The 25481-nt window shown below is 32.9% G+C and overlaps 2 protein-coding genes across 15 annotated transcripts in view; one reads left to right on the plus strand and one right to left on the minus strand.

Annotated features, from left to right (window-relative positions):
* Nucleotides 1–4117, plus strand: part of CaMKII (Calcium/calmodulin-dependent protein kinase II) — a 114728-nt gene extending 110611 nt beyond the window's left edge. For 9 of the 14 annotated variants that reach the window (XM_018520832.1, XM_018520836.1, XM_018520837.1 and 6 more), the window contains 3 exons: nt 14–108; nt 872–989; nt 1371–4117. In XM_018520832.1, coding sequence (XP_018376334.1) covers nt 14–108; nt 872–989; nt 1371–1503 — 346 coding nt within the window. In that variant the 3' untranslated portion in view covers nt 1504–4117. The remainder of the gene's footprint in view (nt 1–13; nt 109–871; nt 990–1370) is intronic. The other 5 variants (XM_018520833.1, XM_018520841.1, XM_018520847.1 and 2 more) reach the window with 1 other exon arrangement.
* Nucleotides 4118–11478: 7361 nt separating this feature from the next.
* LOC108769708 (DDB1- and CUL4-associated factor 6) lies at nt 11479–20711 on the minus strand. The gene is made up of 16 exons (XM_018520849.1): nt 20289–20711; nt 19856–20010; nt 18608–18725; nt 18329–18505; nt 18159–18296; nt 17924–18084; nt 17589–17760; nt 17258–17506; nt 16823–17186; nt 16572–16681; nt 16427–16498; nt 16221–16278; nt 15960–16094; nt 15217–15478; nt 14989–15094; nt 11479–13511 (listed from the first exon to the last, which is right to left on the minus strand). Exons 1-16 carry the CDS (start codon nt 20377–20379, stop codon nt 13453–13455), a joined length of 2427 nt encoding a protein of 808 aa, XP_018376351.1. The 5' UTR covers nt 20380–20711; the 3' UTR covers nt 11479–13452.
* Between the last annotated feature and the right edge of the window lie 4770 nt (nt 20712–25481).

A 25481-nucleotide genomic window follows, 5' to 3' on the forward strand; every position in this document is an offset into this window, starting at 1 on the left:
TTTGTGCTTTCAGGAAAATCTGTGATCCACATCTGACCGCATTCGAGCCGGAGGCTCTAGGTAATTTAGTCGAGGGAATGGATTTTCACAAATTTTACTTTGATAATGGTAATTATGACTTATTGGCATCATCATTGTAAAATTGTATTGCTTTTTATAGACAGTAATTTTTTATATAGACATAATTTGTAGATATAATATATTCGATAAAATAAAATATAAACATACCATTATAACATCAATAAATTTTAAATTAGTAAAAAAAAGATTACGCACTTTCTATAATTTTGTCATTCTGTTTTGCATCTTTAACATCTAAAAAGTGGATTTTAGAAGAGATTCTATCCTTTTAGAATATTTAATGTATTTGTATTAAAACATCATATAATAAAAATTGCACATACTAAAGCGTTGCACCGAAAATTAATAACGAGAAAGTAGTTATTTCTGTGAAATGAGTTTCCTGGATGTTTATAAATATTCTCTTATATTTTGCGACTTTTGGTAATTCAGATTTTATGAAAATGAATAGAATTAAATTTCTATCGTAATGAATAAATCAAAAGACTTTTAATTGCATGAGCAATTTTAAAAAGTTTCCATGTAGCGCTAAGTTTGCTTGATTTTGCACAACATAGAATTTTCTTCGGAATATACAATTTTTATTTGTCCGACTCCCTATTTTTTCTTCGTGTTCCGCGGTACACACACTAATAGTTGATCTCTTTCCCCTTGTTTCTTTTCTTTATCCCTCTTTCATTTGCTTGTTTCTTTGCAATATTTTGACTTGTATGAAGCTTTTATGTCGCATGTTAATATAAATCACGGTATTCGAATAACTTTTCACTTTGTTTCCCGTCAATATCCGAAGCAGTCTTGGGGAAAAACTGTAAGGCGGTCAATACGACAATCCTGAATCCCCACGTCCATTTGCTGGGCGAGGATGCTGCTTGCATCGCGTATGTCAGGCTGACGCAATACATGGACAAGTGAGTACATGTAACAACGAAAAGATAGTTAAGCGTGATCTGCACCGATGTGGTCGAAAATTTAAAAAGTCATAATTTATTCAAATTCTTTTGTCTTTGTGTTACATATTAATTTCTTATAAATAACAGCTTTTAATTCGTTATAAATGATAGCTTTGAAGTTTTTTTATTTAATATTCGAGGGGACCAAATAATATTCTTCACCATTATACGTTTCAACAACTGCAAGATTCCATTGTTGCACATGTGTTATTTTATAATTTGCTCTGTACTGGAGATAGCTAGTATTGCAATATTCCAAGACGATATGTCCGTGTCTCGTAAAATAGTTTGGTTCAAGTTTCGTACTATCGTATACATTTCTTTCGTTTTGATCCTCAGACAAGGCGTAGCGCATACCCAGCAAAGTGAGGAAAGCCGCGTGTGGCACAAGAGGGACAACAAATGGCAGAACGTGCATTTTCATCGAAGCGCGGTGACGGGTCCATCCCCGTTCTCCTTCAACCACAAATAAATCGGCCAAGAGGACTGTCCTGCTGCCGCTCTCGGCGAATGCTCGTTGTCCCCCGATAGAGCGCGAATGAACGAAGTAACGAAATGTTAGGAATACGGGATACAACGTACGGCGGGCATCCTCACGAAACACACACGTACACATAAAACACGTACATAAGAACGAAGTTACGAACGAAGAGAGCACACAACGACGTAATGCGGTATTCGAGAGACAGAGAACATATAAGTAACGCGCTACAGTAACACACGAATACAAATACATTTACATATAGTACCAAACGCGACAAAACCGAAGATGTGGCGCATCCGCCGGCATGTATTACTTGCTCCAGTACCTGCTCAGCGTACTTACTACCTATCCTTACGCGTGCACGCCCACCGCGCCAAGTGTGCCTCGGAGCCTCGACGAGGGAAATATGCGGCATATCAGCATATGCGCGAATCATTGGAAGCGCGAGAAAAGAGCAGAGAGAGAGTCGGTCAATCGATTGTTGTATGTATCGTAACGAGTACCGAGGACACGAGGTAGACACTGTCCATTGTCGGTTAATGAACGCGATCGCGGCGGAGAGAGAGAGAGAGAGAGAGAGAGAGAGAGAGAGAGAAGGGAAATTTCTGGGCTGCAACGTTCATGCACATGCACTCCGATCATTCGTTTCGCCGGCATCTTAACATCGTCCGTTTTGGTTTCGTATCTTGCGCGCGACGACGCGTTCTTCTTCGGTTCTCGAAAGCGAGACTGACGTCGATTTCTCAAGAGAGCAAGCGGATCCTCCAAACAGAATTGTGATATCGAGACAAGTCATCGCGTGTGCGACAAAGAGATCATGAAACCGCTATCGCAATCAAACTCGCGTCGATGTTTCATGTATCGTCAAGCATCATCAGCAAAGTTGGAAAATTTCAATGCGAGGAAATGTAATAAAGAGAGTCGGATAAAATGAATAGCACAATGGCAGATGAAACGAGTCGTCGGAGACGGCGAAGAGAGACGGAAAGCAGGAAGAGGAAGTGGAGGACGATAGGGTCGACTCGGATCGATGCTGGGCATCGACGGGGACAGCGACGGTCGTGATGGAACGAGAAGAGGAGTAAGAGCGAGAGAAAGAACAAGTATCCAAGTATCGACATAAGAGAGACAGACAGAGAGAGAGTGAGAGGGGGGGGGGGGAGTGTGAGAGAGAGAGAAAGAGAGAGAGAGAGAGAGTGAGTAGAGAAAACGATGGTGCGGCGTGGTGTGGAAGAGCAACGGAATGGAATCGCGATCGAAAATTGCGACTGAGTGCCACGCCGTGTTTGCGTTGATGAACGTTAACAAACGCAGCGGCAGCATATTTCTCCATGTGATTTCTTTCTTCGGCTTTCGCTCTCGTCTCGTCTCGGCGAGATACGGAGCTGCATCTAGACGCGTGCGACGAGAGAGAAAATCTCAGCGCATTCGTGGCGAGATGCGATCAAAAATCTGCGCGCAAAAGATATCTCGTTTCTATTTATTTCATTAACTTAAATTATTAACCAATTTTTTAAATTCTCTTGATAAATAGATTCGCGTGGCGCGTATGTTCGACACGTTCTATCGACTCGATCTCTTGACATCGGATGTATCTTTCGAATGCACAAATATCGTTTAATAAATCAACGATAATATCGCGACGTAGAACTTGAACGAAAAGGAGATACAAGATATAGGAAAAATATATCCGCCATGGGATAAATTTGACATCTCTTTTAGAGAATTGCATTTTTACCTAGTAATGTTCAAGAAAGTACTTCGAGCTTCATATTTAACGTAGCGTAAGTTTGACATATATAAGCTTCAATTATTTCTATTGCGAGATTAACGGCAATTCAAAATGTACGCGATTATGCTGTCATGTGTAAGTATATATCACGCGATATCAAATCCTTCGTAATATTCCTTCTGAATAGTGAGTACCACTGAGACGATAAGTAATAAATTTATTAATCGACGAACTTGCTGATGTTTGATAGATTGCATCTCGCTGCGGAAAAATATACCTTCTTCCCCTTTCCTCCCTTCACATGCATTTAAAGAAGACACATAATGCGCGTGACCGTCCTAGATAGAGAGAAAGAAATAATCTTTAACTGTCTCATTTTATGATTGTCAGGCACTTTGATGACTGGCGTATTTGTATATCCGGTTATTTTGAACGGTGGGCGTTGTGATATATTCACATATACAATAAACGGATAAATCATACAAAATATTCACGTATTTCCTATTATCTTTACTCTTTTAGCTCAGTCTTCTAATTTCATTTGTCAAACAATCTTGTAATTTCTATGTGCACATAAAAATGATTAACGAAAAAATATTAGAAAGGAAAAATTATCTTCCACACAAATAAAAGAATTAAGGATAAAGCGGGCAGCACAGACTTGCATAAAGCATATAACACATAAGGCATAAGAAATTTAACCAATCAGAGTTCTTTATTTCATGGAAAGGAAGAAAACGAAAAATTTTTATTGGTTCATCTTTTTTATGCATTACGTGTTATGGGTTGTGTAAGAATCTGTGCTTCCTGTCTAAAAGAGGAAAGAAAAAAGAAAAATGGAAAAGCAGACAGTGTTATAAAAAAACGCCGAGAAAAATACAATTTACTTCTATCACGTCTCTCTCTCTCTTTCTCTCTCTCCTCCCTCTCATCCTCTCCGTCTCCCCCTCCCCCTCTCTCTCTGCATTATTAATGTTATATATAGGCATATATTTATTGAATTACTTGGAGAATCTAAAAGATATATATAAACACCACAGTAACAAGTTGCAATATGCGACGAATGGATTTCACTAATCGTGAGAAATTAGGCAATGAGTGGATTCCTATCTAAAATAATTACGAATCCAAACATTTTTTGTCGAATGTACTTCATTAATATGACGAATCTTTCTACACATTCGTATATTCTCTATTACTATTATAACTTACGCGTATAAATAATAATACAATTTTATGAATGGGGAATCGTAGTAGAAATCTCTCCATTTACGAGAAATCAGGAGGAACATTTTTGCCATTTTGTTATATGTGTGAATGTGCGTGTGTGTAAGTGTGTGTGTATGTGTGTATGTAACATTATATATATAAATATATATATATAAAGGATATATAACACATACATATATATTATGTATATGAGTATAAGCGCGTGCACAAAAGTTGCAAATTCGTAGAATCATTAATTAACTAATGCATTATTATCTAATCATTACTAACGATCATTCGTTATTAGATATTAGAGTGAATGTTTCAGCGCCAAGTGTTTGCCAAGTTTTTTCTTTTTATTTTTCTCGGCGTCTCTCGAAGATTTCACGTAAAATATGTCTCTCCCTCGTTCCTATATATTATATTTTCTCGTTCTGATATATTGTTTAGAGAAGAACGAATTATTAGGCGATCGCATGTCGTCCGGCGTGCATCGTAAACACGATAAATGCGTTTTTCCAAACGGTGGAATCGTATTACGTTCGTGTGGTCGCACGTGCGCGCTCCACATCTACGCATATATATATATATATATAAATGTGCATAGCAGATATACATTATATATAAATATATAGAGATATAAATATAAATATAAAATTGCGAGATTAAGAAATAGTTATTTCTACTACTCTAATTTGTCGCTTCTACGTGTGGTTGTTGTATAAAAAAAAGAGATTCATTGATTTATTATTATTGTTATTACACGATTATCATTAATGTTAACGATTACCACTATTACTGCTATAACTACTACTGCTGCAACTACTATTACTACTGTTACCATTACTATTATTACTACTATACTATTACTATTACTACTATTACTATATTATTATTCTTACTGTATTATTACTATCGTCGTCGTTGTAGCCGGGAGTAAAAAGAAAAGGGGAGAATATATCTATTCTTTACTCTTGTCTATCGATCGATAAATTGAAAATTTTGTCTATGGGCTGCGACGATCGGCATAATCTCCTTTTTTTTTTTTAAACGTGACAAACGCCACAATTGACACTAATTCACGTTCAAATAAATTGAAAATGTTATTTATACATATATAGGTATATATACATATATTATATACATATGTGTGTATATACACAATATATATATATATACATATACATATATATGTATATGTATAGCATAGACCGTGTTACATTTTGTTTGTGTATGTGTTTGTGTGCGTGCGTGCGCGTGTGTTTGTGCTTGGGTGTGCGACGTGCGTGTGTACGTGCGTGTGCGTATGTATGTGCCTGGGTGTGCATGCACGCGCGTGTGTGTACATATACGTGTAACGTAACGCGGTCTTTATTATTATAAACGTTTATAAATACGAGTTTTACGAACGTTAATGAAATCGAGTGACTAAAGTATCGATATATATTCTCATTTTTTAGATATCTTTTCACATCGATTGAAAGTTCGGAGAAGCACACGTCCGCGCGCGCATGCGACGCACTGTTATTATGATTATAATTACAAATTACTGCAGCGTTATTCGCGTATTTCATAGTTAATTCATATCGAAGAGTTTTTCAAACGCGCGGAGAAGGACGTCTCTCGCGATGCTCGCTGAAAGTTGTTTGCAACTTATTATAAATCTCATAAGAATTCAAATTGAAACCATACACAATAGAGTATAAATTATTGCATTATATCAATGCGAAGTGTGCAGGTGTCTGTACTCATATCAGAAAAAAAATTTAATCGGATTTCTCCGTTGGGTCATGTATTCTTCAAGAGTTTCTTCCTTTATCATATAATATTACTCTCATTCTATATCTCCACGTCGGCAATAGCATGATTTCCAACGAGTTCATACCGAATTTTTTTCTGATATGGATACACCGTACAGTGGCGTAATCGACATTCGGCAGGTCCTTTCTCGAACTCGATATCCTTCTCTTTCAGAATTTTATCTCTTTCCATAATTTTTCTCTTTACTTCTCTCGTTCTTATTTTTCTCTGCTCTTTCTTAATTATCTTTAATCAGGCTGCGAAATCGCGTTGATTGCACCACTGGCATGGTACATATAGTGTAAACTACGTATTATATATATGTAAGTATAATATATCTCCAGATTTCTCACACATTCCGTAGCGGTTTGCTCATTTTCCATCTTGGCTCGCGTATCGTAATCTCTTTCTCCGCGTTTCTCCCGAGTATCACGATCTCTTGTCAGTGCCGATCATCGCGTAATTAGTATATCGCGTAACGAAGAGGTGCGACGAGAAATCTCGAGCTCCAATGTGTTCGACAATGTATCTTGTCGTTGTGCTTTCTTGTCTGATTTGTATCGACGTGATGAGATTACTTGTATGTACCGTACTTGTATGTACTCTTTGTGCATGAATGACAGCTCACGAGGACTAACGAGAATTATACAAGGCTTCTCGCGATTACGTTAACATCACATGTTGTAGATTTAGTTATCTCGCGTCTATACATAGAAATGATACACGTGTCCGAGAATATATGAAGAAGAAAAAGATGCGTGTGGCTATACGCTCGCACTGACTCACGTTTGTAAGTAATAAATAACATCGCGCGAGTAACAAAGCTCGGTCAAGATATCCGACTGAAAGCAGCTACAATATTGTTACTTTCATTAGAGATTTATCCAATTGTTCTCACTAACTCTTTTGTATTATAGATGAACATATCTTTGTATGAGAGATGTAATCGAATCCCGAGATCCATAGTGAAATTTAGTAGGGACGACAAAAGAGCAAAGCGAATTTTAAAATATTTTAAACCGTGGTCTCTCGCCATTATCATTATCGTTCTTTCATAGAAATTCATTCTTTCAAGCGAATGTTCGGCTTCTAATTCTAAAGATCGCATAAGCGATCTTTGTATTAAATGTGACTCGAATTTAAGCGAAAGAGGCAAACTCTGGATCTTATATACGCCAGAAATTAAATTGATTGTTTTCATAAATGAAATTTAAGCATATTCTTTGTGAGAATTATCAATTAGCGATTATGCTGTGTAAGTATTTGGAAGATATATGTTGTAATGATGACTGCAGATTAGCGACGGTTTAAACGTTAAAATTGCGTGCGTATCCGAACGATGTCCGTTATTTCGCTTTAAACTCTGATTTGTCATTGATGCATGTTTCAAGGATGGTCTGCATGTCGCGACTTACAAATTAACATATGATAACGCGTATACATGCGTGCGTCAGTGCATGATCACCCCTACAGCACAAAAGTTGCAGCAACACTGCTGCAACATTGCAGCAATATCGCTGCAAATTCTGTGCTGTATGGGAATATTTTGAGGTACGGACCGGTTCGACTGATAAGTAATGACAGAGTATAATGTTATCGGTCATCGAAAAAACGATCCGACAGATGACCGAGCTAGTCTTATCGATGCGTAAGGATCCAACGCGTAGGACCAAGATTATTCATGTTAACTCTAACGTTACTTTCTTATTGTCACTTTTGCTGTTGATGCAAATTTTTGTTAGCATCAAATCTTCATTTTATCTAATTGATTCGCTATTAATCTTTATTTGATTTTTCTTCTTTTTGTTTATACTATTAAGATACTTAAAATTTAAAGAACTCGAGTGTCTTATGAGAACTTATATGATGTAATTATTTGTTTAGATATTTCATATTTATTCATCCGTTTCAGTTTGTTCGCACAAACGGATAATGCGCGCATCGAAAGATGCAAACTATAGATCCTTTTTTCCTTCTTTTTTTCTCTCTCTTTTCTTGATTTTTTCTTTTATTCTCGTAAGACTCGCGGAACGATGCTCGGTATTTAATTACGCGTCGTGCAATCCGATTATGCCTCGAAAAGTCTGAAAGTGATGTTCCTTTCGGACATTGTAAACAATTGTAACAATTATCCTGGTTATAATATCAATATTATTACATTTATTGTAATTACCATTATCACCATTAATTATTATGTCGTTGTTATTGTTATCATCATTATTATCTCATATACGATATACATGGATATATGTATATATACAGACATATACATATATACGCATGTTACATCTTTATGTGTATACGTACATACTTATACGTTAAACCGCGCACGCATTTTGCATGCGATATGAGCAATGGCGAGCCCGCAATCCCAGGTATTTGTATTTCTATTTGACATAGAAGTAAACGCGTGTAACGAAGCGGCGAAAATACTGTTTCATCTAGAAACTTTTCACTTGACGACTGTAATTAAAAAAACGCTATTTTCCGTTGGTCTTTCTTATAAACTGCAAAAGAAGGAAACACCGCAGCACATCCATGCGCGGCATAAGATATTTGTATAACGTAATGTTATATTAAAGAAATAAGAGGGAAGAGAAACAAAGTATAGGATGGAAATAGCGAGTTTTTATATATAGAACACATGCGCGCGAGAATATATATTCCGAAATAGTGTTTTATCCATTTCGAAAGAAACTTTGAGAAAAAGAGAGAGAGGGAGAGAGAGAGAGAGAGAGAGAAAATTTGCACGTCTGGCTGAGATTATCTCTTGGAAGTGTGCGAATGTTATACATCCAGAAATTTATCTTTCATCTAGTCTAAGAATTAATCGAAATCTAGATGTGACATGATCGATTTGATTTGATTCTAGAACTAAATATCCATTTTTGCACTTCTCGATTGAATTAAACAAGCTAAGTGTGTAAAACTTGAAATAATTACTCACACGTACACGGAAATCGCGAAACGATCGTGCTCGATTTAATATCGCTGTTCTATATTTTTGCAATCAGCAAGAAAAATGGGATCAAGTTCTGGGTTCTCAATTAATACGATAAATCATTTCGTTCGATTTGAATAATATGAAAATTACAGTGAAGTGCTCATTGCGACATTTCTGTAAATAATTACACTTTTTACACGATCTTTTTATAGATTCTTTTACGGAATTTATGTGTGTAACAAATTTTTTAAATTAAAATTATGCACATTTGTAATTAAATGATCCTTCCTTCGTAATAATCAACGCTGTACCTTTTAAATGATATTCTGGCAAGTGATTCAATGTTATTTACAGCACACTTGATCCCATTTGCTCGATTTGAATTTAGAATTACGTCTGAAATGAACCGAGAAGCGCGTAACCATAGTCAACAGCGTATTTGGGTTATACATGCAAAGATTCGATTCGGTCTCGGCCGGATATGCGAGATATCTTGGAAGCGAATATTTGTAAAGGACTCTCAACGTATCACATTTTTCGCGATCACTGTTGCGTTTTAGGAAGACCTGCGACGATGTGGCAAAGTGATCGAATAAAACGCGATCCTGCAATAAATGATAGAATCGAAAAATTTCTACGGAAGATATTCATTTCATGAATATTCGCGTATTCTCAAACGTTGAAAATCGACGAAAGAGAATGGTCCTCCAATGAAGAAACCTTTAAGTTTTATATCTATCTTAAAAAATATGAATTTTTGTTCGATTTTACAAGACTTAATTTCTTTCATCCTCTTTTAGTTTACTTATTGTTTTGCAGAAAAGACTCAGCTGGGCGAAATGTCGGGTTATACGAAAGATTATTGATTCTGTCCTCTCCCTTCCCTGCTCTCTCTCTCTCTCTCTCTCTCTCTCTCTCTCTCTCTCTCTCTCTCCTTTCTCCCTCTCTCCTCTCCTTCCTTTTCTCTCATCGGTAAATTTAGTGTATAATCGCACTAAACTTCATTATTACAGACATTATTAAATCTACAGATAAACGGATAAGCGATCGATTACAATTTTGTCCTAATATATTGAGAGAAATAAAAACGAAAGAAACATATATGGCACATACACACATACACAGACCGCGCCCACAGTCGATCCATATGCATGTTCTACGCGTGCACGTAGCTTTCCGATCGAAGATTTTCCATTATCTCTTGTTCTTTTTTCGTTCTCTCCGAGGATTGAAATTATACAATTCTTAATATAACGTGTTCGTGGTGCTTGCACTTTTTGTACTCAGAATTTTCATTTCTTTCCTCCCCCACGCCTGAAAATATATTTATCTTATTTTAAGTGCAAAAAATTTAGAAAATTTCAAGCAACACGAACAAAAATCTATTTATTATCCATGAAATTATATTTGTAAATGTAAATTTCAATTCTTCTGCTTGAGACTTGAATCCGTTTTGATTCGACTGTAAGCAATATTGCGAAAAATTCCAACTCATACTATTGAAACTTTGCCTTGTACAAATGAAAATGTGGAATGCGTATTATCCATTTACAAATTATTAGATTTTTATATACATCAATATTATGGGATGTTATATGTATATGTATATACATATACTTAAGATCTTTAGAAATCTTTATTGTTAATTTTTTATAGTTTATAGTTTTCAGTGACAAGATTTAGGAATGAGATTGGCTTCGCGAATTGTTTGAGATAAGAGATAAGAAATGTATTTCTTAACCGCGCCGCGCGCATTCTTGATATTTTACGTCTTACGTTATTACATACCAATTGTCAGTCTTTTTGCTTCGCTTATCAGTAATTGACTCTGTACTAATAATATAATCGAGTCATTAGGCAAAATTTGACATTTATGTACGTTGTAACGATTGCAAACAGATATGCATTCAACAAAAGTTGTAATATGTTTGATAAAACTTAAATGAAAAAAAGAAGTGTTTGTTGGAAAGACAAGTTGGAGAAGATCAAAGACTGTCGATGATAAAATTCCATCGAGCCCTCGATAAATTCAATTAATCATCAGATTAGACACTCTTTTATGATTGAAGATAACAGCGCGCGTAAACGTGCGATGTTTTTGTTATCCTTTTTTATTACAATCGCTATTGTTTGGATACATTTACAATTCGTTATATATTAATTGTATTTAGCGTTAATATTACGATCATTATTATTTTATTATTATCGATTTTATTGTTACTATACGATTGATTTATTACAAATGCAGCATTCATATTTTGTTATTAAATTAGATTAATTCTGTTGTTGAACGTGTGGTTTAATTTTGTACATTTGTTGTTTTTAATTATTTTACTTCCCGTTCTCTTATCTTTCTTCCATGTCATTAGTTCGAGATGTCGAAATAAAGAATTAGATATCTCGGTGTGTCTCAGCGTTGCTACACATTCGCTGTCAACTTGATTTTACAGTGCAAGAATTTGTTCATGTTCGCGCGCCCACGAGATCCTCGACAATCCCAATTCAATCTTGATCAAATGTTGTACGTGTGTTATGTTTGTGTATGTGTTTGTCGTGTGTGTTATTATAAGTCATAAGAATAATTTTATCGCACTGTACATTGTTACGCGTGCACCGTAAACGCCATCACTTTTAGAATTCTTTATCAAAATCCTAACACTAAACAGAGAGAGAGGGAGAGAGTTTTTATTCAATTATGATAGGTAACGTTGAGCGTGTAAACAAAAAGGATCGATGCTGATGGGATTAACGAGAATAACGATACTGCTATTATATCATACGTTCGTTTACACTTTTATTATAAACAAGCTCCTCTTAACAATACATAAATTGTAAAGACAATGTCGTTCATTCTTACATGTTGCTCATCTAATGATCGTTAGTCATATTCTACCAATATGACACAACTATATCGTCTAACGATTAATAAAATTGCACAAGCGGCGATGCTACGCGAGATGCGGCGTCGCAACACGATTATCGTCGATAGTCGTTTTCTAAAACCCTTAGCGTTTTTCATAAATCTGCCTATATCTCAAGTAGACACGATTACTATTATCGATACTTCATTGCTTTAACTAAAAAACCTGTAAGGCACGTGTTACGGTTCGCCTTACGACAAAAATTTTCATGTCCTAATAACATTAGAATCGCATTATCCTTTTCTACGGGATCAAACTGTATTACTGTCACTTCATTCATCGTTATTATTATTCCTTGAATCTCGATGATCAATGTAAATTAATAACATACAGAACGGATGTTAAAAGTTGACTGTGCAATTTACAAGATATTTGTGCCTGCAGTAACAACAAAAGAAAATAAAACGTCTCTCTTGATCATATTAAACTATAACCCAGTACTATGTATTTGTCCTCTCTCTCTCGCACACGAAATATAATTCTACTAAGTTTCACGAAATACTATTTTAATTTTGACACATATAGAAAATATATTGGTTTAAAAGAGATTTTAATAGTTAAAATAATAAATTAAAGACTACGCATGTAAAAACAAGACACAAGGATTTGAAACCTCAATAGTCTCCGATTGCACAAGTTGATATTTTTTCTTGTCATCAAAAATATTTAACATCATTAACATGATTAAGCATGCACAGGCGATTATCATCTAATAATATAAAAAAATATTTAAAAACTGACAAAATGTCTTTTATTGCAAACTTTCAACTAGTTAGCAGTTAGATAATGCTAATTTTGCACTGCTTATATATTTCATCGACAACAATACCTTTGCAAAATATACGAATAATATATAACTTGGATAAATATTAATAGATACTATCATACTTCGTGATAATCATGTAATAATATTAAATGTAAAGTATATACAGAGATCGAAATTCTTTTTTTTCGATATACTAAAAATATAAATCCACTATATAAATATGATTGTACATAAGAGATGAAGAAAAGATATAAACTTCGGTATTCGAGGAATCGAGTACTGATTAAATCCATTTCAGTTTGGTATTTTATTATAAGCGCAAGATATATATGAATACGTAATGATATTCGCAATGCCATCAGATATTTTATAAATGTATCTTTACACCAAAATACCGTTCGAATTGGACTTAAGATATCACGAGATCTGTTCATGCCGATCAGGATCTTCCATGTTTATTGATTCGATCGGTAAATAAAGGATTATCATAATCGCAGTTTCATAATTGATACGCGAGTTTCGTTTTATTATCGCTTGTTATTACTTGCAGAACGTCGAAGACGACTCAACCACCTCGTAAATCGCCACCCTCGTCGCTGCTCCGTCTCCTGTTGCGACCTCGACCTACAAAACAATCGACATAGCTCGTATAATTTTCATGTCGGACATAATAAATAATAAACACGATCATCGCATCACAAATTTCGTTCGATAACATTTGGATTATCTGTTTCAATAAACAAGAACAGATATGCAAAATCATATAACTTTGAATATATTGGTTTTTTAAAACAAGAAAGATTATAATTATTTAATTTTTTGAAATTATTCATTTTTTGTTCTTAAATTCGCTAAAAACTTCTATCGTTAAAAACAAAAATTCGTAAATTTTGAAAAAGTATACAGACATATAATCACACATATATATAATAAAAATGTATGTATATGAATATTTATACAATATATAGAATATTGTGCATGTACATAATATTCTATGTGTTATATAAACACAAACTAAAAAATATTATTCGTACTAAAATATCATTTGTTTATAAAATATATCATTTCTTCCAAAATTTCTTAAAATAATTTTTTTAATAATACATATATACATTCAAAATTTAGAAATATATGTACATATAATTCGGTAAGGTTATTCTTTTATTATATATATAAACTATTTTTTTATAATTTTAATAAAAAAGAGAATTCGGGATTATAACCTTCATCATTGCATAAAATATCAAAAACTTTTCGCCAATTAGTAGTAAACAAAAATTTTATTTCTCGTAGTTTTGAGATGCACGCAGCAGCGTGACTTTACATTTATGCAATCATCCAACAAACTTCGTAAATTTCGTATTTGTTGCTCATATACAATAATAATAATAACCCTAATGAGGTAAAAGAATTACAACATTTTAATATATTGGTTCCTATTTTAATGATGGCAGTAAATCAAATATACGTTTCATTTTGATATAATGTATTAATTAGCGATATGTTTTAAGAATATTGAATCTGAATATATGCATAGTACGAATGGTTCGAAATAGCAATTAACAAATAGCATAACATCTTTAAAAAGTATTGCACATAAAATAAAGAAAATATATAAATTAAAGAAATTTTAGCAAAAAGAAGAAAAAGAGAAATAAACGTTACGAAGTCGTTTGTATATTTTGAACAACTCTAAAATCGAATGCAAAACGTTAGCGTTAATAATAAAATTGTGTGTAGACATTATCACAATAATTTATGATTTTATACAAGATATTTAGGAATACAGAAATGCTCAAAATATCAGTCAAATATTGGGTCGAACATTGGAAAAAAAGAAAAAAAGATGAATTTTGTTAAAATTCACTGATATTTTACAATTAAAAAATTTGAGTAAGAACATATCCAATGCATAAAATTCAGATAAAGCTTTACATCATTCAATTCAACCACCACGTATTCTAATACTTGCGCACAACAATGGAAGACTCCGAAAAACTCTTAGATTTTTTTCCTACTTATGTATTCCTGTACATTATTAGTATAGCACATTATAGCAAAGAGATTCTGTAAGGAGAATATTATTATAAATTTTCACTACCTCTGCGTATCTGATTGAGACATGCCAACATTCTGATCATAAAAACCGCTGGTACAGTAATTGTATCTTTGGTCTCTTCTAACATAACTGCGTTTCTCTTTTTCAGCTGAAAATAAAATATAACGTCAAATTTCAAGTCTGTTCTATCTTGGTTATTTTAAATTGGTGTATGCGTACACAAACACGCGCCCACACACACACCTATTTCATTCAAAATAAACAACTTACGTCTTCTGCAAACTTTTCGTCAAAGGTTGGTTCGTCGTTGATCGGCGCCCACAATTTAACATCGTAATCAATGCCAGAAGTAGCCAGCATTGGAAGAAACGGATGCGGTTGCAAGCAATTGACCACGTGCTGATCCGCTTCCAACAGCATACACAACCTTGCGGTGTCTCTTTCCCACACGAATACGTGACCGCAATCGCTACCCGACATGACGAAATCGTTGCCCCAGAAATTCGCTTCCTTGATCATGGTCCTAAAGAAACTAGAGTCAAAAGTGGGGGAAAGGCAAATAATCAGAGATAATTCGGCGGCTTTAATATTGCACAGTCCGCCCAGTCCGCTCGGAGGCTTTTTCGGAACTACTCGAGTCAATGATTTGGCTTCCGATCTTTCAGACGTTTACATATTGCTACATTTTGATTAGACGAGGATTCAGTTAAAGTTATCGTCATTTAAGGTGGCAGCGATCGAACTCTCCAAGTAGATTAGTGTATATGCTAACTAGAAACTATAATAATCGGCATGACAAAGACATCGTTTCTTGTCAGTTTCTTAATATAATTACTTAATATTGTGTTAATCTAATAACTACACTAACAATTCTAATGGACGACATTTTAAATAATTTTTATACAAAAGTCACTCACACGAATTCAAGAGCATATACTTGAGAGTGTGTATCGCTCTCATTAACGATTGAATTTGGTGAATATTACGAGTATAGAGTTAAAAATAGATCAAACCTGGCATTCCTATGTCCCATATATTTTCGTTTCACGCAGAGTTCCGTTAGGCAGGCATCATCGAACGTTTCGTGTCCTTGCGATGAACGAGCATTGGCAATTGCTTCATCCATTTCCTCGACTGGGTTTAATAATCTGTGAAAATCTCAAAGTTATTGTTAAAGATGAAGAAATTGCAAAAAACAAAAAAAGATATCACGTATAAAGATATTCAAAGAAATACAAGCAACTTGAATAAAATCTTCATAATGTTCAACAAACCTTTCATCAGATTGGATATCTTCGTCATCGCTATCAATGTACACATCTTCTTTAGTGTCTACAAAAATATTGTGTATAAACAACTATACACATACATATATATATATATATATATATATGTATGTGTGTGTAATTATTATTACAAAATTTACGAAACAATAAAAAAAAATTTTTTAAGAGAGCGACTAAACAATAATGACATTTACTATCATTGTAATGATGATTGCGATTACTACTTGGGCCTGCATCAAGAGTGCCATCGCTACTTCCAGATGGTCCTAAAAAACGAATTGTATAAAGTCAGTTCAGATATGTATGTACTTGAAGTAAGTAACGATTTCAACTACTCACCTGGATGGTAACTGTCGCGAGTCATTTCGTCGCCAACACCAAGTGATATCGTGGCATTAGTTGAACTTTTATCAGAATATGTTAAACTCACAGCAGGTTCACTGCCATGTCTATACATTAAGTAATGTATTAAATAGATATAGTCATTTTCACACATCTTTATGTTTTCATCAGTTAAAAGATATATTAATACTTCAAAAAGAAAGAAAATGTCAGCTCAATGTATCCGAAATAAAAAATGTATATCTTACCGTTCGAGGAAACCGTCCCGCATTGTTGTTAATCTATCTTGAAGATTCTCCATCATATTCTCCTGTTTACTAGTTATATTCCCGCATGAGGCTTCATCCTCATTTCTATTTCGATTCCATACATTATCATGCTCAGTTCTGTCACGACTAGTTGTACATCTTATAGAAGTAATTTGCGCTCGATCGCTTTGACTAGAATCAGTTTCCATAGGAACATCATTGTTCATACTTGCCGATATATTCGGTGATGCTAATTGGTTATATTCCTGAGATTGTCCAATTTCTCCCGTTTGAAGTCTCTCGGTATTAATTGTTTCATCCATGTCTATACTTTCAACTCTATCAGTACGCGTGCTCGCATTTTCTAAAAAAAAAACAACATTTTAATAGAATTATGCGAATCAATCAAAATGTATGCATTTTTTTTTTAGTTACCACTTGTTTCCAAAGTATTTCTTTGTTCTGCACTCAATTCAACCGTGTCATTACTTCTTTCTGTGTTCAATTCAGGATTGTTCTCAACGTTCTGAATACTTTCTGGTTGTTCGATGACACCTTCCAAACTATCTTCACCTCCACCACTCAGAGCAGCGCGTGTGGCCGGATCATTTAACATTCTGCTGAGCACGTCCGTCATTCTTTGCATCAAGGACGTATGCAGTACCGGCCTTGCCTGAGCGATTTCTGATGAATGACATATATGATATTAAAACTTTTTGCAAAAAATATATATAAACAGAGTAAGATAAGAAAAATCACAACTTACCTGTACCACTACGACGTCCTCCTTCTCTTTCTGGACGTGCATCGGGACCGGTATCGGACCAATCGCCACGAAGTCTCAAACGACGAACTGGTTGAGGCGATCTTAACGGATGCTTCTTTCCTTTTCCTTTTCCCATTGTCGCATCTTTACGCAACTGTAAACTGCCTTGATCCTGGATATACATTTTTGAAATAAATTACACATAGAAATGTACAAGTAAGAATAATAATATAAGTATTTCGAGATAAAATATATATATATATATTTAGATAAAATAAAGAAGCAACACGCTGCGAAATGTAAATGAAAAATAAGTATTATAATTATTGCGTTACTTTAATACTGAATAAATAGAGATGATCGCTGCTATAGCTGACAAGGACGTCTTGTCCATCCGGGCTATAACTCAACGACGTAATCCTGTAAGAATTGCCTTCGAATTCTGGGACAGTGAAACTGCACAGCGGTCTCACCGAACTTTCCGCGTCTGTCCAACCTAAAGAATACACACACATGTAATCACGGTACTCTGTACCGTGACGTAATACAGTTATGTCCCGTAAAGATTACCGGTGGCCGGTGTACCAAGAGTTCTTCTGTCGAATGTTCTTACAGTGCTATCGGAACAACCGATCGCTATTTGGTGAGGCAATACAGGATTCACAGACAAAGCGGTCACGGCTCTTTGACACGGGATTAGTACATCCTAAAAAAATAATTTAATAAATGCATTCCAGATGTATGAGATATATAAGTGCTACATTTGTCCTTTATCCTGAGATCAAACCATCTCACAGTCCCGTCTTCTCCACAGCTTAAGAAACTATGTGGTTCACCGGGTATTGTCGCAATTTCGTAAGTAGTGCCGGTGTGACAAGTGAATTGATTATGAAACGTTTCTGTTCTTCTCATCAGATCTGTAAACGCGACATTAGTGCTCAGTAAAAAAGATAACATATATAAAATACTCGAAATCTCATTAATTTCTTTGTTCAATCATAGTCTATTGATTTGTATACCTGTATACAAAATAATGCCATCTCCACTACAAGAAACAATACGGTGATCTCCGCTATTAGGCAAAAATTTGGCACTAAAAATATTTGCCCTGTGACTTGTCTTATAATCTGTTAATACCTTAAATACATATAGAAAGAAAGATTATTAAAACAATATAAAATATTTTATATATCTATATGAAATATTTAATTTTCAGTCAATTTCTTGAATTAATCTATTTTAATGATAGAGAGTCAAAAAGAATTTCTATTAAACATATGTATATCTTATATTACAAATATAAGATAAAACTTAGCGTCATTATTATATCTCTATTAACTATGTATGCAAAATATTATATCACATATCTTTAATGAAATGTTATTCGAATAAACAAAAACAATACAACACAATGAACATTTCACTATGATCAATTAGCAAGGTCTAGGATAGCACCAAACGATAAAATTAATCACGTGCACATCTGAAGAACCTACTGATTTGGCACCAGCATCTGTATCTTTAACTATGTCAATGTTGGACCTTGACTAGAATTAACTATTCAAAATATTCCCTTGAAAAAGTTTAATATCATGGTTAATGTAATTTGTTCAACTTATTCGAATACCTTCATCTTGTATTAATTCTCTAGTATTAAAATAAACACATTTTTTCATATAAGAAATATAATAGTATGGTTTTATATGTATAATAATAAATTAAACATTATTAATTGATAAATTAAGACATATTAGGAGATCCAATTAAAATTAGGAAATAGTTTAAAAATCTAAATGAAATATAAGGAAAATGAACAAATGCATTACTCTTTCCCATAGATAAAACACAACGAGATCTAATCGTCTTACTACATTTTATACAAATACATTTTGTAGAAATATACGTTGCATCTTCAGGATAATGTTAAAAGTTAAAAAAAATATTTCGTGGATTGTCACGCATAATTAACTTCCTAGACACATAACTTCCAAGGATAAAATCAAAAATAATCTTGGCACAAGATTCTTCTTTGACAGTGCCACGAATAAATTTTAATTTAAGAAAAGTAATGGAATATTGCTTCGTCAGACAATATACGTCAATCGTTAAGTTCGTATAATACGTATTTAACTCTTTTGATGTTAATTAAAATATGCACATATTTAAATTTTTGCTTAATAGATAATAATTTTTATAAGAGAGCTTCTCCTAAATACAAATTTTTTATAGCATCTTTATCTTCTCTTTAAATAAGCATATAAGTGTACCTCATAATTATGTGCATTAGTTAGAACGAGATGTTGATCATCACTTCCAGACAGTATCAATTCTCCATTGCTGTTCCAACATATAGAATTCACACAACCATTGTGGACCTTCAATCTCTTTAACAATGACATGCGCTGCATTAATTGTAAGCTAGCTGTACAACAAGAAATGTATAGTAAAATATCAATACTTTGTCAAACACAACAATTCATATAAACTAATTAAAATAAATGTAAATTTCTAATCAGATGTTTATAATAGATAAAATATACAGATAAATAACAATTTATCTTTCTACCTTGAATTGAAGATAGGAAAAAATTGGCAAATCAGATTAAATAATACAACTTAAAGCAGCTGCCAGCAAATTTTGGCCAAACTATCGTATACTTATAGATTCTGTGCAGGTATTACAAGGAGCAGAAAGAGTACCTTTGCTGCTGGAATAGAGCTTTAGCCTCGTGCAGTCGTCATACGGTTGATAGTAGATATCGCGGAAGATGCTGACGCGAGTCTTCCTCATGGTTGAATCCTCAATGGAGTTATCAGCTGACTTTTAATTTCAACGGCGCATAGATACTCGCAGCGAATAGATTGCGAGAGAATTATTGTCGAGTAAATTGCGAGTTTCTATGCGTTGCCTTGTCAAGTTCTTAAGAATTCCGTGGCACGTTGTTACGCAGCAAAAATCCTGTCGATGAGTTGATGCGACGACGTGACATGGCACACTCGAGACTAAAAATAAACACGACGTTGCAGCGTGGAAAATTCGCGTGGTACGATCTTGACGTCTCGGACTACTTTGGAGTTGGACAAACAGCTGAGAGATCGTTTTATATATATATATATATATATATGCATTTACATACGTATATGTATATACATATACGTATGTATACACGATATATCCTCGGAATATAAAATCGCATTAGACTTGGGACTTGATGTCTCGACGGTCTCGACGGCTCGGTGTTTCAGAGCGCTAGCATCGTATCTACCACCTAGATAATCTAGGTATCTAGGTATTGATACTAATTATTATAATATTAATTGCATACATCATAAGATTTAGAATATCAGAATTCTGTTTGACAAGTCGAGTCCGAAATATACATTTCCAAGAATTGTAATTTTTTAAATTTAAATTTTTTGAGAACAATATTTTATCAAGCCACAGTAATAATTATTTATTATTGGTAAAGTCAACGTTAATTTTACCAACTATCGATAATCGGCAATTTTTTACGACAAATTTCGTCAACATTCCACGAACAAAAAACATTTTAATTTTTAGAAACTGACAACGTATTATATAATCAAATCAAGGGAAACGTAATATAAGACAGCAAATTAAAACACACAGCATTGTAATTTTTAAACGTTACGATTGTATTGTGATAAATGTAGGTATTTAAAATTTTTTTAACTAATATGTATATAAATCGAAATATTTATATTACAATATTACTGTCATACATATAATTCATAAAACTCAATATGATCGTTTTTCTTTCTTTTAATACTTTAGTTCCTGAGAAATAAATATTAAATAAATAAATATTAATTTAACGTTAGTTAAAAATGTTATAACCAAATGTATTTACTAAATAAAATTATATTGTTATTATTTAGAGCTGCTGCGTCAAAAAATAAACAACATTCACTCAACTTATAATAAAAGTTGAAAAGAAATTAGATTTTTAATATATAATTGAAAAATATATTATAATAGTTAGAATTACATATTATTATACATTATAAACATATAATACATTATTTAATAATTATTATTCTACATTAATACATCGTAAATATATTATTATGTATATCAAAAGAATAATTTATACTAGCGAAGTAATTACTTTTCTATTTGATATATCTTTTATAGTTTTGCGAAATATTCAGTATACATGAATTTTCAATTCGCTCTCGTCGAGAAACTTTCAGAGAGAGAGACATCGTTTCCTCTATTTTTAGAATAGACTACTCGCATGAAGACTTGGGTCTTTTTGTATTCCCCTTCTTTCCTCCGAGGAGCGAGCAGGCTTTGCGCGTGACCAAGTAAAACTCAGAAGAATCACGTTGAATTAATACTCGAAAATCGTTCCATTATATCGTTCTACTAAATGTTATTTCGTAACCTTCGTCAAATAAAGATAAAAGAACAAAGCAATATTAATGCGGCTTTTCATACTTTAAATTCATTATTATATATTGATCTGTTGATATGTTCACATTGATTGTATTCTTCGATTTCAGTGCATTAAAATAAAAGATTCGACTATACAAGAAAGAAGAGTAAACATATTCTCATATCAATCATGATCTGATAAGATTTCATGAAATATGATTGTTTATTATTACGTACGGAAAAGAAAGATAATTTATACGCTTTAACATGAAAAGTTTATGAAATTATGACGGTAAAAATCTTCAACTATATCATAGAAATTTCTCTTTAGTCACGTAAATTTATTGATTATCTGTGAACATTGCTATAAAGATTTTTTACAAGTTCTACATTTTATTCATACATACAAATTCACGCACACTTTATTGATCTCTTTGTTCATGTTGATAAAAAGTTGATATTAATTTATTTATATATACATAGAGAAATACATATGCGAAAAATTCTCATAAAACGTGATGATGAAGAGAAAAAAATTGTAACGTCGTAACATTTAACACTTTGTATCGAGGATATAAAATTACTTTCATTCGTTGATAAATTTTTTGTTTCAATCGTCGTCTTCGGAATCCTGACGACATCTTTACCTGACAGTATTAGAACCATCAACTTCAATCTAATGCTGCCCGGTAAGATGTGAACAGATACTCCATCCGCCTGCAGCCATCTTGATGTCTTGCGAAGAGCGATCTTTGATTTCTTTTTTTTTTCAATAACAATTTCTTGCATTCCTTCTTCTTCTTTTATTCGCTGGGCATCAGACTTGGGATGTGGACCTTGCCGAAATTACTAAAAAAAAATTTTTTAAAGAAAAAATTAATGAAAAAATTATATCTTTTAAGTATAATATATATCTTTAAATGGTAATGTTTATTTATGTTTATATCTGTCTATATCCTTTTCTGAATAAAATAATTTTATATTAATAAAATTAACGAATATATCAAATATACCGAATTATTGCTTGTGAAATCGAAATATCGTAGAAACTAATTTCTCATGCGAGAATTATGGGAAAGTACATTTTGAAGTAATTTTTTATTGCGTTTTACATTGAAAGCGACGTTTATGTAGTGGGCGCACATATTTTATGTTTTCTCTCTTGCTTTCTAACTTATCTACCTTTCGGCCATCCGTACGGCTACATTTAAATATTAAAACGAAAATCCGAAGAAACGACGGACGATCCCTGCATTTATATGCAGGTGTCGTCATAGCAATATTTGTGAAAGCGAGTTCCAAACTGGTCGTCGCACCAGCACAGCTTTAACGAGTGGACTATATATAGATGACACAAAAATAACGCAACATTTTTTTATATTTACAAGAAATTAATATTATAATAATCTTATATATCATTTTATACTATACATTTAATTGTTCTTACATGTATTTTAAGACTCCCGATTGTATAATAGTATTAAAATAAAATTATAAATAAATAATTACCTACAAGATATTTTATTCTAACATAATTTAACATATATAAAATACTTTGTTAAATATTCTTTTCCTCGATGACTAATGTGTTTATGCGATTAAGTAATGAGATGAATCAATTCAAGAAAATTTTAATTACATTTACGAAAAACAATACAATTTATAATGTACGTAAATAAAAATAATAATCATTCGATATTATCCGCAATTGGCGTCCATACGATGGTTGTATCAATAGCTCTTTATGCTAGCAGTAGATTAATATTCATAATGAACATTAACATACTTCTTAAAGATAGCTGCGACTGTTAAATTTATTTACGAATAAATATTCATTTGCGCAAATATAGCAGCTTAGGTTTTTTGTTCAAAGAAAGATGTAATGTGACAAAAATTACAAAAAGCGAGAAAATATTCGCAAATAATTCACTCGAGCGTACAATTAACGACATTTTATTATTCCCCTACGTGCAATTAAATGACAAATATGAAGCAATGGGAGAATAATACAAAAAATTAATTTACTGAAACAGTTAAGTTGAAACACTGGGTTACTGGATTTGTTTGAAACAGAATATAAGTACTATGCTTTCGTACGCATCATTATCAACAATTATCTAAAGTGTTACAGAAAGAGGGTAGAATCACCGATAACCGTTGAAATCTCGAAAATCTAAAAAAAAAAAAAATTTCATCGTTTTGTAAGCTTGGTGTCGCTCCATTAAAGAAAATATGTTTTCAAACACATTTTTGTGTCATAATTTGTGCTATAATAGATAAAATATTCACAAAAAATATTTTCTCCATCATAAAAATACATATGCGTTTATTTAGCAATGTTATACTTTTCATTTTTTTCTCACGACTGTAATTTACGCAAAAAGACGAATTAAAATTTCACTTATAGGCAGAATTCAAGATAGAAAGTATCAAACTATAGCAAAATAAATGTACATGCATTAATATGTATAATCGGTACCCGACCGATTCTCTCAACGTTCAATAAGATATTCGGTAAACTATCGAAAAACACTTGTTCAAATTGAAATCAATCTGTATCAATACGATCGATAATTTTAGCATTGGTTTCAAGATCGAAAAAAAGATTATCGAATATAATATATTTGAAAACATCTTATTAAGTACAAAACTAAATAATTTATATCTTTTTTTCGTAGACATGATTAAAATATAAAAACAAAAATTACTGAAAAATAATTATTTAGATAGAAATATATAGTATCTTTTGATATTTTCGAACCCGGATCAACAAGGAAAAGCAATGTATTTGAAAATTTATTATTAGAGGGAAGTAGTTAAAAAAAAACATTCAAAAATTGTAATTTAATAACCAACTATAGTTATGACAATCTATTCAATACAGAAAAATTCTTAAAATTCATTCAAAAAATTCATCGAAAAAATACGACAAATTTGTTTTGAAATATCTTATAAAGATTATATTGCTTGAATCCGCCTGCGACATATCATGAATTGCGAAGCCTTCGATTATATAGAAACGCAAGAAATAAAATGGATGCTGGATGAATGGAAATGTCGGGTTATTATAAGATGCGAGACATACGACTAAGACTTCATGTTTGTTGCAGATGCAAATGAAGCCTGTTGATCAACATATCACACGTATCGTACACATGATACGTATTAATAAACTACGCAAATGACTTTGCGGATTCACGATCATAAGTTTCTGATTGATACGAGTTAGAATTGATAGCGTTAATAATATTGACCATAAATAAGTTATTAGAAATCTTATTATTGCTTATTAAACTTGCACAAAAGTCACAAAGTTAAATGTTATCAAATCGTTTTTTTTACTTTTTCTCTTTGTCACATTTTTGTTTTTTATTGTCTATGACCTGAACTATAAAAGAGATTTTTTTTAAGATACATTGCTGTATGATATAGATTATATGATTCACTTCTCCATTATTTGAACAGAGAGAGAGAGAGGGGGGGGGGGGGGGGGG

This window comes from Trachymyrmex cornetzi, unplaced genomic scaffold, assembly GCF_001594075.2.
Source record: "Trachymyrmex cornetzi isolate Tcor2-1 unplaced genomic scaffold, Tcor1.1 scaffold93, whole genome shotgun sequence".
Taxonomy (NCBI): Eukaryota; Metazoa; Arthropoda; class Insecta; order Hymenoptera; family Formicidae; genus Trachymyrmex; species Trachymyrmex cornetzi.

What these genes read in the sequence shown, in the direction of transcription:
- LOC108769708 (XM_018520849.1), bottom strand. Translation starts at nt 20,379, where the DNA reads ATGAGGAAGACTCGCGTCAGCATCTTCCGCGATATCTACTATCAACCG. An exon ending in CTAATGCACATAATTATGAG is followed by an intron (nt 18,726 to 19,855) that starts GTACACTTATAT and finishes TATGTATTTAAG; the next exon opens with GTATTAACAGATTATAAGAC. An exon ending in ATGGGACATAGGAATGCCAG is followed by an intron (nt 15,479 to 15,959) that starts GTTTGATCTATT and finishes TTTTGACTCTAG; the next exon opens with TTTCTTTAGGACCATGATCA.